Source organism: Elgaria multicarinata, chromosome 3, assembly GCF_023053635.1.
Source record: "Elgaria multicarinata webbii isolate HBS135686 ecotype San Diego chromosome 3, rElgMul1.1.pri, whole genome shotgun sequence".
NCBI classification, from domain to species: domain Eukaryota; kingdom Metazoa; phylum Chordata; class Lepidosauria; order Squamata; family Anguidae; genus Elgaria; species Elgaria multicarinata.
Genome location: NC_086173.1, coordinates 88,714,293 through 88,732,048, shown reverse-complemented (window position 1 = coordinate 88,732,048; position 17,756 = coordinate 88,714,293). Strand labels below are relative to the sequence as shown.

At 39.1% G+C, this 17,756-nt stretch overlaps 1 protein-coding gene across 1 annotated transcript in view; it reads right to left on the bottom strand.

The window, feature by feature from the left end:
* Window positions 1–13,136, bottom strand: part of CDX1 (caudal type homeobox 1) — a 37,131-nt gene extending 23,995 nt beyond the window's left edge. Inside the window, exon 1 of the mRNA XM_063123317.1 lies at window positions 12,713–13,136. Within this exon, the coding sequence (XP_062979387.1) occupies window positions 12,713–13,136 (424 nt within the window). The remainder of the gene's footprint in view (window positions 1–12,712) is intronic.
* Between the last annotated feature and the right edge of the window lie 4,620 nt (window positions 13,137–17,756).

Sequence of the window (17,756 nt, the reverse complement as noted above, 5' to 3'; positions counted from 1 at the left end):
TTGTGGATCCTGCCCCATCAGCTGAAGATGTGTGTCCAGAATCTGGATTGGGCTGCTGCACTATTGTTTTGTTTTAAGAGCTGAAGTTCATTTGGATAACAGGTTTCTCGGGCATGAATAGCAGTAGAAACAGCTCAGGACAAGCTTACCCCAGAAGCCGCCTACTCCAATATGAAGCTACCCAACTTTTGAGCAGCCTTGGAGGCTCTGCTCTCAGTCCCATCTATACATGAGAATAGGTGGGTGGGTACGAAAGACAGGGTCTTCTTGAATATGTGTGGAGATCCACCAGTTTCCTTCTCTGCCTGACTTTATTATTCCAGTCAGCTTTTAATCTATGATCTGCAGTTTAGACATTTCTTTCAAAATCTGCTACCGGTATCTCTGTATTTTAATTTTGTATTGCCATCTTTTAAATTGTTTTAAGTGCTGCCATTTTCATTCTGTATAATGGGTTTATTGTTCTAACTTTGTTTTGTTGTGTTAACTTTTAAATGTAAGCCACTTTGATTGCCTTGAACAAAGAGGCAGCATATAAACAATGTACACTAAAATTAAACCAGGTTTCTGAAAAAAATATACAGATATATGTAGTTGTAGACAATGATAGTAACCTATATTACAATGCAGTGCATAACTTTATTTTTAAAAAAAAAATCAAAAAGATTACATGAACGTCACAGGCAGAGAATCTGCAATCACCTTCACATTTATTTTACAGCAAGCCCTATTGAACTCAGTGGAACTTCTTTCCAAGAAAACACACATAAGGAATGGGCTAGAACAGTTTGGTTCTTGCTGATGCAATGATGAAGTTCATGAAATATGTGCATAAGTCTTAACGGGCTTCTCTACCCTTTATCTGCAATCTCTGGAATCCCTTATTTTCCATTCAGATCTCTAATTTTGGTGCATTTAATATATGATGAACATTAGATACATATGTTAAAAACAAAGGCATATTTAAAGTTAAAGGGAGGCTATTTTTCCTCTAAAACCTCAAAGATATACATTAAAGAATATTTTTAAAGGCTATACCTTGCACAAAGGGCTGCTAGCTGCTCAACACATCTCATATGAGGTCAGCAGCATACTGTGGTTAATAATTTAAGGAAGAGTTGTGTGTGTACGTGCATAGTTGTGTGTACAAATAGTATACATCTATATGTATCTCTGTATGCAAAGAAGAAGCTATCAGTGTTCAGGGCTTTGGCAGCAATGTGTTCCACTCTGAGACAAACATCAATCATGCTAGAAATTCACAATCAGCTAAAACTTAAGAATTACATACACAGATTTAAAATCAGTCTGTTGAAGACGCTATTAAGACACTGAAATGAACCTTGCAGCAGTATTTTGGTACTACATTATGTTCAACTGGCAGGATTTGAATAAATATCAATTTACATTCTTCCATAATAGAAATTTGATAAGAAAATATTTCTGAGAATATTCATTTGGAGTCTGATCAGCTGGTTTCTGCAACATGCAAACATCAGCTTGTCACTCAAATATTCCTGCACCACCACCACCACCACCACCATTTGCTTAACTCGGAATGGCAATAACCAAACTTGAATCTTCTTTAGCAACAAAAAATTAGAAACTCATTGCTTCTGAAAAAAATACTTAAACCACAGGACAAAAATGATGCTACATTACTTATATAACTACACAAAAAGAATGAGTTTCAGCTCCCATTTATACAACATGTGCAGCAAACTATAAAAGGACTATTTATAAAGGTGAGGAGAAAACAAAATCACAAGGACATCTGTGAAAAATTGCAATTAAGAAGTGCAAGACTTCCACACATAATTTGTGAACATTCTTTGCACAGGCAAGGAGGCAACAATTAACAATAACTAAAGAAATCTATTTTGCTTTATTTCTGCTTAGCATTTGTTTTGTAGCCCAGATATATTCCAACAATATTAATATTGCCACAAGCCATCAAACTGCAACTAAGCCTCTTTAATTTTTATGGTGATTAGTTAAGTTTTTCTGGAATGTGCTTCATATCTCTTCAGTGAAATTCTAAGCATGTTTATTCAGAAGTAAGTCCCTCTGGGTTCAGTGGGACTTATATGCTATTAAGTATGCTTAGAATTGCAGCTCTTGTTTCTCACATTATATATAAATTTGCAGGCGTATTTGTTTCTGTTACTCAAAGCTCCATTAGACGAGGGGAAAATCACGCTTGACTACCGTCACTTCTCCACTCTCACTTTTGTCGCTCTATACTTCCTCTTTCTTTCAGGGAGAGGAAAGAGGAAATAAAAAGTGCACATGGCTCATTCAGGCATTGTCTTTATCACGCCATTTCTCTTGCACACAGCAGGAGATAGTGGCAACTTCTGTCTTTAAAAATAACACAGACTTACCAGGGGCTTTTTTTCTGATGTGAAGAAGGCTAGAAGGGGTGGGAGGCAGACATCGGAGTGAGAGGGACCCACAAAAATCCGTGAGTGCCCAGTAACGACCGCACAACAAAATGCTTACTGATGACACCCTCAGAGTCTTATGTGAAGCAAATTTGTTAACATTCATAAATAACTGTAAATCACACTGGCCTTGCTTTTCACCCAGTTGAAATTCACCCCACAAGTTGCTAATTGAGAGGTGATTTCAACTGGGGTGGAGGAGAGAAGAAGGGTTATAGTCTCTAAATCTCTCTTTCCTAGCACTACAATCCCAATCTGAATTGTTATTTACGTTGTTGTCTTCTTTTTTTAAACTGTGGGAGATTATTTTCATGGATATTCCACATTGCATTTACTTTAGCCCTTTTAGGTACTTTTAAGTGTGAAAAATAACATTGCAATTTTCAATTTACTTCTATTATTATTATTATTATTATTATTATTTATTTATATAGCACCATCAATGTACATGGTGCTGTACAGATAACACAGTAAATTTCTTCATTTACTTCTAAAGTAAATTAAGTGGTAAGCGCTTAATATCCTCTAAAAAAGGGTTCCCCCTGAAGGACAGGTGCATAGTGTCAGAGTGGTGGATCCTGCATTACTCTAAAAGCCAATGTCATTGGTGGCCTTGAACACCTTTTCCATCTTTGACTACAGGTTGGCTGCAGTCCTTTTCTCTCTGGCAAGAAACCTGCTTCAGTCACCCAAGTCTTGGTAACCTCTCTCCAGATTGTTCAAAACTGCTGTACATGAGACCACTGATAACTTTGGTCTTACAAAGCCCTCTCTTTACAGTGGAAGTGCAGAACCTCAGGCCTGGGGGCCAAATCCAGCTCTCTGAGGTTCCCCATAAAGCCACACAACCTTCCCCTCCCCTCCCCCCCAACCACCAATCGCTTGATGTTTTCCACGGCTTTTGTGCCACCCCTAAAGCTGTTACTGGCAGTAAGAGCATTAAGCTAAACTTTTGCTGGTATTTTGGCCCGACTCCTTTGCCTCTGCCCCATTTTGCCTTCAACCTCTTGTGCCAAAGGAATGTCACCCCTGAGAGAGTTTCTCCAAAATGGAATACAGCCCTCAGTCTGAAAGAGGTTCAGCACCCCAACATTTAGATGTGTATGACTTCATTTACTTCAAAAATGCGGTAAGCCAGTCCTATAGAGTTTGCCGTTCTACTCCCACCTTAAGGGGTTCTGCTGAGTGGTTTTCTGCCACAAAGTCCTGCCCTCATAGCACCACTGCATAGGACTGTCTCTGAAAAAGCTGTCACTTGTGTAAAATGCAATAGCTTGCTTACTAAAGAGAACGAGCCCTGAGTACATTACACCAATTTTGACTGAAATGCACTGGCTTCCACTAAGCTTTGAGACCCAGTTCAAGGTGCTTGTTTTGTTTTTAAAAAGCCCCAGCTTTTATGAAAGAATGCCTTTACCTGTATGTTCTTCCCCATTCTTTAAGATCTGATGTTACAACCTTTCTCCATGTCCCTACAAACAAGCAGGTTTGCTTTGTAAGAGCATGAGGCCGGGATTTTTCTGTAGTTGTAGCCATACACTTGAACTTACTTCCTAGTGAGACTCTAAAGGCCACCTCTCTCAAGATTTTGTGGCAATAAGTGAACTTATTATAGAAGAAAGCATTTCCTAACTGCGGAGTCTTTTTAGAATTCTTGCTGCTGGAATACTGACAGTCAATGCATTTTTGTTTATGCTGAATTTCAATGTATTTTCATACTGTTATTATTCTGATTTTAAGTTTATTATAATTTGATAAGTTTAGATTGCATTTTACATTGCATGTTGTTCATCACCTCAGGTGCTATTCCTTTCAGAAGAGACTGTGGTCTATAAATTCGACAAACAAATAAAATTTAAAATTGTTCCATCTCCTAGATATGGAAGTGATGCATAAGCTACACAAGCCAGTATATCAGTTTAATTTAAAAATCAAGGCATTCAAGTTGGTTTAAATCAGTTGCTTGTGTTTTAGTAGTTAGTAGACTAGAATTTACAAGTTAAGCACTTGTGCTTACTCTTGCTTTTAAACAAGTTAAATTATTTTTTTTATTATTATTTAAAACATTTGTATCCCGCCCTATATCACTAGGATCTCAGGGCAGCATGAATGACTCTATCCTGACTTTTTATATTGCGTTTTGTAATTGTGTTTTTAGACTGTTGGTTGTTTTATTATGCTTTTCATAATTTTAATTTTTGTGAACCACCCAGAGAGCTTCGGCTATTGGGTGGTATAAAAATGAAATAAATAAATAAATGAAATAAATCCTATACATGTGGAAATAAGTTCAATTAATATGAATGCAACTCAATCTGGTACAGGATCCGGGTGCTATATGCTTTTAACAATGCTATCCTGGGTATCCTGAAATCTCTAGAATTCCCCCTTAAGATTTGATAACACCAACACATTATTTTCCAGCAACCCTCAGAATATTGCCTAGTAGCTGTTTATTCAAGAAGGGGCTGAGCAGGAACCTTTTAGCCCTCTGGTATTACAATTTATAACTTGCATAATTAAAGTGTTGATATTTGTTGGGGAAATGCTAATTTCCTACTCCAATTGCACCAAGATACCAACCATTAATCCATCCGGACTGATTAATTACGTGGTTATATAATTTCATTTAAGTATGTTATCACTTATCTATGCTAAACAGACCCCTTAGCAGATAACTTTTTATTTTTGTTATTAAAAGCATTTTTAAAAGCTTATGGCTTTTAAATAATAGCATGTACCTAGAGCCAACCATTCACAGAACAGCTCCTGTTTATGAAATGCTTTACCAGCTTTAGCCCAAAAGAAATGGAAGTGGCTTGCATTAGCTAAAGAGTTCAGTCATTCCAACCTATAAGCATTAAAAGTTTCATATCTGCATATATATTTTTCTGATGCTGGTACACATCCAAACTCTCTTAAAGATCCTCTCCTCAGACTGCTTTACTCTAATTATACCACAACCCTACAAATTTTATACTAAGGACTGCAGTCTGTGAGCTTCATTTTTTAAAAATTATTTCTACTTTTTCTCTTAATTAGCAATCTAGTAGTTTTATATGGTATTCTTTCTTGTTTTTTGCCTTATTTTCTATATTTCAAAATATTTTTTATGTTAAAAGAACCTTCACATTTTCTGAATGTGCATATGGTTCCATTGGTTCCTCCTAGTTACCTGGTTCTGTGACATTCCCCTTGGAATTCTTTACACATTCTATAGTTCTTTACACAACCACAAAGGCATCCTATTAATTTCAATAGGAAAATCGAATTGGAAAGATTTTTGCTTGGACAAAGAGTGTAAAATTGAATCCATTATTAAAGTAGCTTATTCTAGAAGTCTAGTCATGTAAGCATTGAGTAAAGACTAGTATAATAATATTTGTTCAGATAAATAAAACCTATGCCTTGCTTAATATTAAACTGGGAGAATCCACCTAGCACTTTTTAAAAAAATAAAAAATATGTGGGACAAAGTGAATATAAGTCACCTCATATAAATGTATGCCTGATTTTTAGCAATGTCTGTTTATTCTGAAATGTAGAGAATAAATTTTGGAAAAGACCTATGAAATCACAGGATAACTCTCGAAAAATATTACTCGGTTATCTGAAGGATGAGATTATGTTGAAATAGTTTGTTTAGATTTGTACTGAATTTATCTACAGAAGACAGAATCTTTACAGCAACTTATTGGGGGGGGGCACAAATGCTGCCAATATTGAAATAGCTCAAGCATATTTTAAAGCATTGCCTTATTAACTAAATTAAATTTCATGAAGTTATTTTAGGAATAAAACTGCTACGATTATTGTATTTATTATGTTTTAGAACAATAATTTTCAAAATATTTGTAACTGTTTGTTTATATTATTGTCCATATAGTGCCATCTATTTGCATGACACAAGAATAGTTCAATTGCATTCAGGGAGACAATAACTTCTTTGCCCGTAATCTAACAATTATTACACAAACAAATTATGATTTATTTATTTATTTATTATCCAGTTAAACTAGATTATCATTTCACTTAGAGGTGTTTTGAGAGTGCATTTTATTTTAATGTGATGACAATGTTTTTGCTTTCTTTGTTTTCCATCACCACAAAACAAAGAACCTCCTTTCCGCTGCCTTCAAAATATCACCTGGTTTAAGATGATTTCATGTCTTTGATGAATTCTAATCAGAACTGGATTTTAATCCCTTCCTAGTTAAAATGGCTCTTAACTTAAACACACAGATAACAAAAGTGTGATTCTTTCATTTTGTGTTCTCCAGATGCTATCCATCCTGCAGTCTCTTAAATGAGGTAGACAAAATCAATGAAATGAAGGATCAAGGCCCAAAACATAATAGATCAGCATACCAATTACATCTACATAGCTATCATTCTACAAATGGTTAATAAAATCTTTGAGTTTATACCATTAAAACATTAAACATGGACTCCATATTTTATTACTATACTTTACACTGCTATTATTGTTGTTATAAACATTTAATCACAGCCTGCTAGCTGCTGCCCAGGCAGTAGGTACCTCTGCCCAATTTTGGGGGGATCCCCCCTCAGCTCCCCATGCCACTGCCTGCCCAATTCAGGAGGATCTCTCTCTGTATAGTTTTCTTGAGCTGCCAGGAGAAAGAGGGCAGGGAGTCACTTATGCAAACTTCCTTCTGCCAGTGCAACATTGGATGTCACCCTCTGTCAGGAGTGAGCAACTTGAGGCCCCTCCAGACATTTTCACCCACAACCCCCATCATCCCTTACTATTGGCTATGCTGGCTAGGGCTGATGGGAATTGTAAGCCAAAAAATCTGAAAGGTCACAAGTTGCCCACCCCTGCCCAACACAATATCCCGTCCAACTCCCAAATAATTCAACATCTACTTTGGTGTGGGTATACTTGCTATATTACCACTAACCACAAAAAAATGTTGAAGCTAAGTAAGTGAAACATTCTGGAGACATTCTATTACACCATACATGGAATGAATCCTCTAAGTGCAAAGCTGTAAAGGTAGTAATCCTTGGACCAGATGTTGCACCAGGCTCCTCACCCCTACCCAGTTTTATAGGGTAATCCACATTTTGCCAAACGAGATAAATTTACGATGGATTTAAACATTGCTTGAAAACAAAATAGTGAATAAAAATAGGGCTTGAATTTTAAAAGGACACAATCTGGCCAAAGTTGAACATTTTACGGTCCTATTGATTTCAATGGGAAAGCTAATCACAAGCCTAAATCTCTACCATTGAAAGCAATGGAACTTTGAAATGCTTAACTTTGGCTAGACAAGACCCAGAGTATTTTCAATAAGTAGTTTCAAACGAATTAAAACTGCACTTTCCAAATGTCATTGATTTTCAAAGCTACTTTCCCAGTTGAAGCTGAATTCCTGGAAAACGACCTTTCGTCTATTTAGCCAGCAGCACCTATTCATGCCGGGTCATAGCCGAGGAAAGGCCGGCCAAAGGCTTCCACTTGCGTGAGCCCCAGAACTATAACCAGAATCAGAACGCGCTAGCCCAAGGCAAGGTCCGTTGCGCGGCCAGCCGCCACTGGTGGGCTTGTTTGCTCGGCCCAAACTCGAGCTACGCAGGAAACTGAAAACGCCTCAGGATGCCCCAACTTCAAAGGGCGCCGAGAGTCCTCGATTCCCAGCCCGCGAAGCTGAGGACAATGAGGCCGCTGGGCGCCCCGCCGCACGCAGGGCCACGGTCTATCTGCATGAGAAAGGGGCACGCTTGTAAATTTGCACTCGACTTGAGGGAGGCGCTTGCAGCCCCTTTCATTAACCAGCTCTCCGCCCAGCCGCCTTTGAACTGGGCAGCGCTGCAGGGTCTCCCCCTCCCCCACCCCGCATGTTCATTTGCGTTTCCCTGCGGAGAGACTTCCACTTTCCCACCGAGCAGCCCGCTTTAAAACTCCCTTTCCCGCGCAGAGTTCAAGAGTTCAGCGCCACCACGAAGCGAAAGGCTGAGCGCGGCGCTGGAGAGCTCCGAGGCGAAGAAGGGAGACGATACGCGACCTGCGGGGCATTGGGCAGCAAGGCGAAAATGTCTTGGCGGGAAAGTTGGCTACCGGCACTCGCGCCCTTTCCCTCCTCCTTCTCCTCACACAGAATTTTCACTCGCGTTTCAGTACGCAATTGTGTCGCTTGAACGGATACAGCTGCCCGCCCACAGAAAGTGCCGTTGAATTGATTTACAATGTGTATCCCACTTCTGCCATGGGTCACAATGTATGTTCGGCATTTTCAAATATAGAATCCCATTTAAGAAAAATAAAAAATAAGACGCAATATGGCAGAACAATGAACAGAATGTTGGGCTCGGACTGATCTCAGCCTTCAAGTTCACTCTGAATCTGTCATCTACCACACAGGGCTGTTGTGAGAATAAAATGGAATAACTCTTGTGCACTGCTCCGAGGCACGTGGAACATACATAAATAAAGTAGAAAAAAATTAACACCATGAATTACAGATGTGGAAATCTAGCTTTTTCTATGTTGCTCAGCCATCAAAAGCCAACAAATCACTACAGGATTCCTCATGTGGACATACATACTACAAAGATACCCCTATCTCACACTCATAGGCTGCCTCCATAATCATAGAAAGTCAGCTCATGTGCGGACAAACAGATCTTCATAAATTCATAAATATCACACAAACACTCCCTCACAGCATGCATGTCTAATTAGAAGTAAGTAAATTGACTTCAAAAGGGCTCCTACTATGGCTGCTATCCTATACCTACTCTCCTGGGAATGTAAATGGGTAAAGGATAGCAGCCATATTTACATACATACATACATACACCTTATACCTGATGAAGGGGCCGGTGAAAACTCATGCCATAATATGTTAATCAAACCAATTGTGGTATAAGCTTTCACATATTTAAGAAGACCCACTGTTTTTACATCTTACAATAATAAAGCAACTCCTCCTTCTTGTACAATTGCACAATGCTGCCCTACACCACAGACACATCACTGTCTCATTCTCTTGCCTTAATTAATATGGAATAACCAACACTCCAAGGTTTTGTATTTACACTCACTAAAGTGAATTAGAAAATTTCCATTTTACCTATAAGAATGGAGAAAGGAGAAATTTACACATTTATTACTATGATCATAAATACAACAGGATGATTAAAGAGTGTTGGAGAGTACCTAATATTCATTAAGTGATGCTGATTACGTGTGATTGATTGTACATGCACAATTGTGCACATGCATGCACATACACTCTACCAATAGATACATAAATTTACAAAAAACAATTTACAAAAACAAAGCATACAACAGATAATGAAGACTGTGGCTTATGAAAGCTTAGATTCCTCACTTAGTACCAAGATTATCACCTGTTGGCACATGATGCAACAACCATGCTGATGCCAAGCCAGTTTGGGTCTATTCAGCACCTGGATTTTGTGCATCCTATGTATACCGCTTTGAGTTCAATCAAAGAGAAGTAGACTATACATGTCATAAATTCAAATATACTAAAACCCATTCCTCACATCTCATTTTACCTCCTTATACTTGCTGATATATAACATCTTCATTAACTGATATTGAGTTGCCAAATTGAGATTATTTAGCAAGAGAAGTCAGTGCAGTGAGCTTTCTGCTTGCTTAAGTTAGGTTCCAAGTTTTACTTGGCATTTACACATAAAAAATTAGAAAATGTCAGCTGTTTCTACCCATCTGCCTCAGTTTACTAGAAAAGGCTGCTTTGTCATTCCCAATAAACTCCTCTAGCAACAACCTGAAAGAACTCATTATCTGTGTTTAGAATTGTAACTATAATAATAAAGCATGGTTGTACATGAAGTACAATGGGCTTCATGGCAATAGCTTCCAAAGTAAGTGTAGACAAATAAAATATATAACTGTTCTAGAAGAAGCATCTCGGTTTAAAAGAATAGAAGCCTATGCATCCGTTTGGTTGTGTACACAAAATCAACTTCACATATTATGAGAGAGAAACATATAGATTTTAAAGGTGTGAACATGTAGGGGGAAACTGCAGTTTGGACAGTTTTATGTCACCTGTAGGCACATGATGCAACAACATCTTTCAAAACACATGTTTGTCTTACTCATGCATTATAATGGCAGGCTACAATCCAAAACAAAGATACTAAGCCTCATTGAACATAGTGACACTTTCTTAGAGAATTCATTGTTAGCAAGTACAACTAAACCTATAAGGTGTGACATGTCCCACAGATTGGGGACATTGATAAACAATTTAAACACAGTGGCTTCTCGAATAGTGAACACAAAGGCCAAAAAAGCATATACACATAATTTCTCCAAGATGTTCTTATTTTAAATGGATAGTGGAACTTCAGATGTAGCAGTATATTAACAAAGCAAGAGCAAACCCTTCATCACTATCTTACTTTACTGACTTAAGCAGAAACTGCTAAATCACTCACCTATATACAGATACTAGACTTCCAAAAATTGGGGTGACCCCAAAAAAGCATTCATGATTTCTTTCCTGTTGCAAGAGTCTTTGAAATCAACATGATTTGATTTTCCCTTTTCTGTCACTGAATGGTGATATTTACCTGAAGAGAAGCCTAGGCAAGAAAAATGCAGTTTACTGCAGCTTTACTAGATCAGACAAAAATTAACTTGTGACTCAGTGCCAGAATCTGGGTGAAGTGTTTGACAATGATACTGGAAGCCAAAGGTGCTTCTTTGAAAGTTCGAATCACCCCCTTCAATGCAGATGAGCAAAAATAGATCAATTTTATGCATCAATTGTCACCCCTTTTTAGAACTCCCCCTTGAATTTAGTTTCATACTTATTCCAACTAAAGCAAGCTTGTGGCCCTGCAAATGTTGTGGTACAACTCGCATCACCGATGACCACTGACCATGCTAGCTGGGACTGATGGGAATTGGAATCTAACAACATCTAGAAGGCCAATGGTTCCCCACCCAGCACTAAGATTTAAAACTTTTTTATGTGCTACTGAGACTATGGGTACTTCCAGATGAGGCTGTTGTAGCACCATCACCCTTCCTCATTCATGGAATTTTTTTTTGGGGGGGGGGGAGTTTGAGACTCCACCAGTTTCCACTTGTAGCCCTCCCATGTTTTCCCACCACTTCTGTCTTTTTCCATACAGTGGAAAATCTGCCAAGGAGGAAAAAAACAGAACTGCTGCACTAAGTAATACAAATCTGGCTATAACATTCTGGAAAAAGGATATACTTCCATGTAAATGTGTCTAGTCATTGTCAAGGTGATTAAAATATGGATCCTAAACACATGACACTGGTCATGATCCAGTAACAGGTATGCACGCTTAAGTCACATTGGGGTCAATGAGATTTAACTTTACCTTACTCTGTGCTGAGTTGTGAACATTGGCATAGATATAGCTACACTGATGTACTGAAAATGCTCAAATCCAGTTATATTTCCAGTCAGCTTAAACGGAGCAGCTTTACCAGGTAGAACATTTGATTTCATTTAATATATAACATATTTATCTACACTTACTTTGGAAGCTGTTGCCATAAGTGCAATTCCTCCACATGGGGCCATCACTTATAAAACATACAGGCTTTGGGCAGTCATGACCAATCACATATGAACAATCATGAGCATATGAAGCAACCTTATACTCAGGCAGATTATTGGTCCATCTCAAAAGTGGCAGCCTTATTTGTCTTGTATGACTGGCAGTGGCTCATCAAGGCAGAGGTATTTCACATCGACTGCTGCCTATCCTTTTAGCTGGAGATGCCAGGGACTGAATGTGAGACCTTCTGTATGTAAAACATATGCTGTGTCAGTGAGTTATGGCTCCTCCCCAATCACAGGTTCACGGACCAAAAAATCTACATGTATGAACATTACACAGGACAACCTGTATACAATTTGCAATTTAGCTGCTTCGTAGAATTTCCCTCTGTATAAGCACTGTCATGTCTAAAATGGCCTTCGGTTTGCAGCCGATCTCTCAAGTACCTTTTCATGTTAAAATGCAGTTTGACCACAAACTCTTGTGTCTACAGGTTGATACGGGAAAGGTAATGAAGAGCAAACCTTATAAAGTTGCCAGCTCAATCCTGCTCTCAGCTAACTGGAACTCGTAGGACAGTAGTGCTGCTGCTGAGTGGAAAGTAAAGGCAGAACAACAGAAGCCTGTCTCCTAAACCAGCCCACTCCCCTTTCCTCCTTGAAGCAAGAGAGAGGACAGGAACAGAGACGATTCCTTACCACTGTTGCTGCTGGTGGGAACGCGCCTCATCCACTCATAAGGTGTGCGCCTTTGGGTGTTTGGGGAGAGCTGGGGTACTGAGGCGTTCATGGGTGGAGGCAGCAGTCCAGAGCCTGGTGGCTGTATGGGATTGAAATCAGAGGGGCTGTATCCTAGCTGCCCCGGGTTAGCAACAGCCGAAGGGGCTCCTGCGCCATAGGAATGCCAGTCTTCTTTGGCGGGAGTGTATGGAGAGCTCCAGGCGCCCGTGGGTTGCCCATGATGAGGATCGCTGCTAATCCCTGGCACGTGGTGGTAGCTGGCAAAATCCGGGTATTGAGGGGGCACAGGCACATAATTCTGGGGGTTGAGGTTCAGGCTAGGGTGCCTGACTGGGTTGGGGTACATGTTGGTGTCCTTATCCAACAGATATCCCACGTACATCATCACCAAGTGGCCCTGCGTTCATAGTGTGCCCTGTGCCGCAGCAACAGCTTCCTCCCTGGCCTGCCCCAGCCGGTAACTCTCAGCCTCTTCCTGATTAGCTGTTCACCTGAACTTCTTGGTCAGGTTTTTTTCTCACTTTGCAAAGGCACCTCCCCGAGGAAAGGCTTTTTATTGGCCCAACCTCTCGGAGCATTTGCATTGAGAGGCAGGTTTGCATTTCAAAGTGAAGAAATCAAAGTGGGTGCCACTGGGGTGAATTCAAACGGTACAAATTACTCAGCAGATAGAAGTGACAGTGGGGGAAGGCCCTTATAAAGGGTATAGTGATGGTAAGGAAGGCCTGAGAAATTCCCAGAGAATACAAAGCATTCTATGCACAAAAGGGTTATCAGGTAAATGTCCCAGGAAGAAAAAAGAAAAGAGGGGGGTATTTCAAGAAGTTTTCCCAGACTGTGCACAGGTATTGGTGCGATGTAATTACAGAAGTAGAAATCTGGAGTCTTTTTGCTAAACCTCAATTGGAGAACCTGATAAATATATATATATATACCATCATTGACTTCAAAAGTGGAAAGGGTTGTAAAATTTACTTTATTATATTTTCCCTTTTAGCTCGTCATCGCCAGTTTTGTGGAACCATTAACTTTTGTCAAGTGAGAAACCCGCCCAGATGCGTATTTCACTCGTCCTGCAAAAATGGACGCCGAAGATATTTTTTTAAAATCCCTCTTCCGGGCACACTCAAGCCACGGGGGAAACACGTAGTCGGGTTGGAGTTGGCTGGCTAATAATTCCTAAAATGGTACAGATGCTAGGCATCCGGGAACATCTTGACCGAACATACCAGAAATGTAGAGATTTATATATCATTACGGAAATCCAAAAAACTCCTAAAAATCCTCTATTTTCATTCATTCCTGCTTTAAGAATATAAAGATAACTTCCCCCATTTTCTTCACTTTGACTTCCACTTTGATCAAAACCACTTCTTAATTTATTCTTAATTTTTTTTTAAAAAAAAACTGATTAAAGTAAAAGCCTTCAACTATTCACTAAGAAGATGTTAATTAAAGATAGTCGGCCTTTAACTAAAAAGCCAAACAAACAAACGTTCTGAGAAAGTCTTGTCAATGCTTTTACTGGCCATCAGAAACGTCCAAAGAATGAAGGGAGCAGCAAGGAGCTTATAAAAGACCAACTACCCGCCTCGTTTATCTTCCCAACAAACACCTCAAAGTATATTAAGAAAGAGGGCTGCTAATCCCATACACTAATAGGGATTGTACTACACTTTGAAGTAGCTCGCGCCTAGCAGAATTGTTTCTATTGCAATTTTAGAAAGCAGTTAAAAAAATCAGCTCGGGAAGAAAAGGAAGGGGGGGGGAGAGAAAAAAGGAAAAGAGTAGACAGGAATTCCCTTTCTAACTATCCCTCAAGCGAATTTATCTTCGTGTGACTATCGTCTCTGCGGCTAGGTAATAAAACTAATTGATGAGCTTTGTTGTTGCTTTCCAAATCTAAGGGTTTATGTTTCCCGAAGAGGAAGCCTCTACCTGGCGATTTTTAGTCTCTGCTGATGCCAAGCCTACGCGCACGTGTAGCCAGTGAATATATGCTCCTTTCTAACATAACAAATCCATATACAGGGATAGACCTAACACTCCTTCCATGTTTTAATTTTATTCTTTAAAAATATACTACAGATATACAGATAAATACACATAGATGAATCATCCTGGCAAAATAGGATTTTTTAAGATGATTTTAGGATGTTTTAACAATGTATATTATGTTTTAAGTCAGTTTTACGTATTTTATATTTACTGTTGTTCCCCACCTCGATTGGAATGGAGAGGCGGGTAAGAAATATTTTTTATTATTATTATAATTATTATTATTGGCTGGGTGGAGAAATTATGCATCATCACTTGTGCGTTTTGGCACAGACCACAATTTAAGACGCCTTTCTTGCTTCTTGAGCAGAAGACGTGCACTGACTCTTCTTGTAACAACTGCGAACGTAGTTTCGCCTAACACAGCTATCCTATCAACGTCCGCTGGGAAATTAAATCCCATGGAGCTCAGTGGGATTTACTCCCGGGTACGTGTGCATAGGATTGCAGCCTAAGGGCGCAATCCTATGCATGCTTAGAAGGGGGACAGTCCTTCAACTTCCCAACACTGAGCACTCCCCAGGCAGAGGGAATTGTAGGAGTTTCCCCGCCCCCGGTTTAAACATGCATAGGATTGCGCCCTAAATGTACTTTCGGATCGCCAGTAAGGTCCACTGAATCCACGTGAACTATGAAATCCGTGGGGCGGATATGTTAGACTGGGATGCTAGATAAAGTACTGCCCCGAAATACTTAAAATCACTCTTCCTGCCGATCCAGAACTGAGGCAGGCTGGAACCTGTCGCTGGGAGCCCCTCTGGGATCCGCACGCACGCCCCCCCCCCAAAGCTCGTGTGCGTCAGCGCTTCATCCTCCCTTTCCAGACGCCTACCAGCCAGCCATGCCTTTTATCCTTTGATGCCAGCCCAGTTCACACCTACACGTTGCTAGAAGGCCAGCCATTGTCCTAGAAGAAGAGCAGCCCTAACAAAAGGACACCATGCAGGGATAGGGGTGGGGCACACCACACGCCCTACCCCTCCTTTCGCTTTCCTTTCCTCTCTGGAGAAAAGGACAAGCGCAGAAGCCGAGCGAAGGAAAAAGTGGCATAGGCTGCAATCCTATATGGGAGTCAGAGTCCCATTGAATTTAATGCGGCTTACTTCTGAGTAGACAGAGAATTTCACCGCTAAACTGAGAACCATCTGCCTGTCCGAAATTGTCCTGGGCAGGACTTCTGCAAAGTTTCCCATGAGTCTCCAATACCTTGCTGCTCTAGTAGGTATAACTCAGCGACGAGATTATGGACTCTCACTAGTTTAAAGATCAAGAGCAACACAACTATAACTAGCTGCACCTCTCCTCCCAAAAATTGTGTATCATCATCTGTGCTCATCTAAATTCATCTTTCCCAGGTCTCAATTCATCTTTCCCAGGTCTCAAACGCACTTCCGCCCACAAATCCACGGATTTGAAAAGGAAGCTACATGTGTGTGTGTGTTGAGGGTAAAAGGAGGACAGACGGTCAAACCCAAACAACAACAACAACAACAACAACAACAACCACCTCTTAAAACCAAAACTGGATCACAAATGTTAATGTGTTTTCTATATGACAGTAAAAAAAATCTTAGGGGAAAGGGGGAGAAACTGTTAGTGCAGTTATATAATGTATATTGTGAAATGTAATTTTAGTGGAATTTTCTGACTAAGGATACTCCCCTTTCAAGGAGAGAGGGAAAGTTAAGCATGTGCTTAACTCTCTCTTTTAAAACAATGTGACATTACCATTTACTTAACTTTGATTTGTGTGTAATGTTTATAATGACCAAGCAACAGAAAACCATACAGTTTTTCCTAACTCTTTATGATTTTATTATGGTCTCTGCAGAAATAAAAAAGCAACAACAGCAAATCATTTTTAGATGCTTAAAAGAAGTTGATATATCTTATTGTTGTGGAGACAAATACTAAAATTGAGGATGAAATTAAAAACCTTAATTTATCCTTTTAAAAGTCACATGCTTCATCTTTTTTTAAAGTAACTACCATTATTTCAGATGGAAGGCCTTTGTCTCTCTCTCTCTCTCTCTCTCTCTGTTTGTGTGTGTGTGTGATTCTGTATCTGGTGAGCTTTTCTTGCAGGTTAAAAGAAAAATAACAGTAGTGAAAGCTCTGCAAATGTAGGCATTAAATATGTTAATAAGTTAAAAGAAAAAGGTTTTTTTTACTATGTTAATTATAATGTCACTTATAGTTAGTATTCCACTTATAGTGGAATACTATATAGTTAGTATTCCAATTTATAGTTATAGTTATAGTTAGTATTCCAATTTATGTAGGAATAAGGAACTTTATTTCAACAGATCATTATTGCAGCATTATATTGCATAAAAATGATTTTTCACATTATGAATATTAGTTCTCCCATTACCTGTAAATTCACAATGTTCCACCAATATGCTTGCCCCTGCCATGTTGGTGAAATGTTAATAACAGAATATTTTAATAATTCCCCACTCCTTTCTATAAAGACTGCTATCCTGTAAAAGTAATTCAAAGCCAAATTTAAAGTTAGATTTCTCATGAGCAACAATTTGCTACAAAATATTCCACAATTGATAGACTACGGGGTAGCCAAAGAGAATTGTCAGAAATGTAGATCAAAGGAAGTCACGAAAGAGTACATCACAGTCACAAAAGAGTATATTAGCAACAAAGAAATTTAAACACAGCAAAGCAACCTGAATCATCTCCTCCTCCTCCTCCTCCTCCTCCTTCTTCTTCTTCTTCTTCTTCTTCTTCTTCTTCTTCTTCTTCTTCTTCTGAGAAAATATGTTGTATTAATAATACAAACATATTATATTAGAAGCTCCTCACAGAAGCTGGATAAATTGCAGGAAATGAAGATAATTAATATATTATCTGTAATCACATATTATTATGAATAAAGCATTTTTGTTATGTGTGGATCTGGATTATGTCTTAGATTCTAAAATAAGTT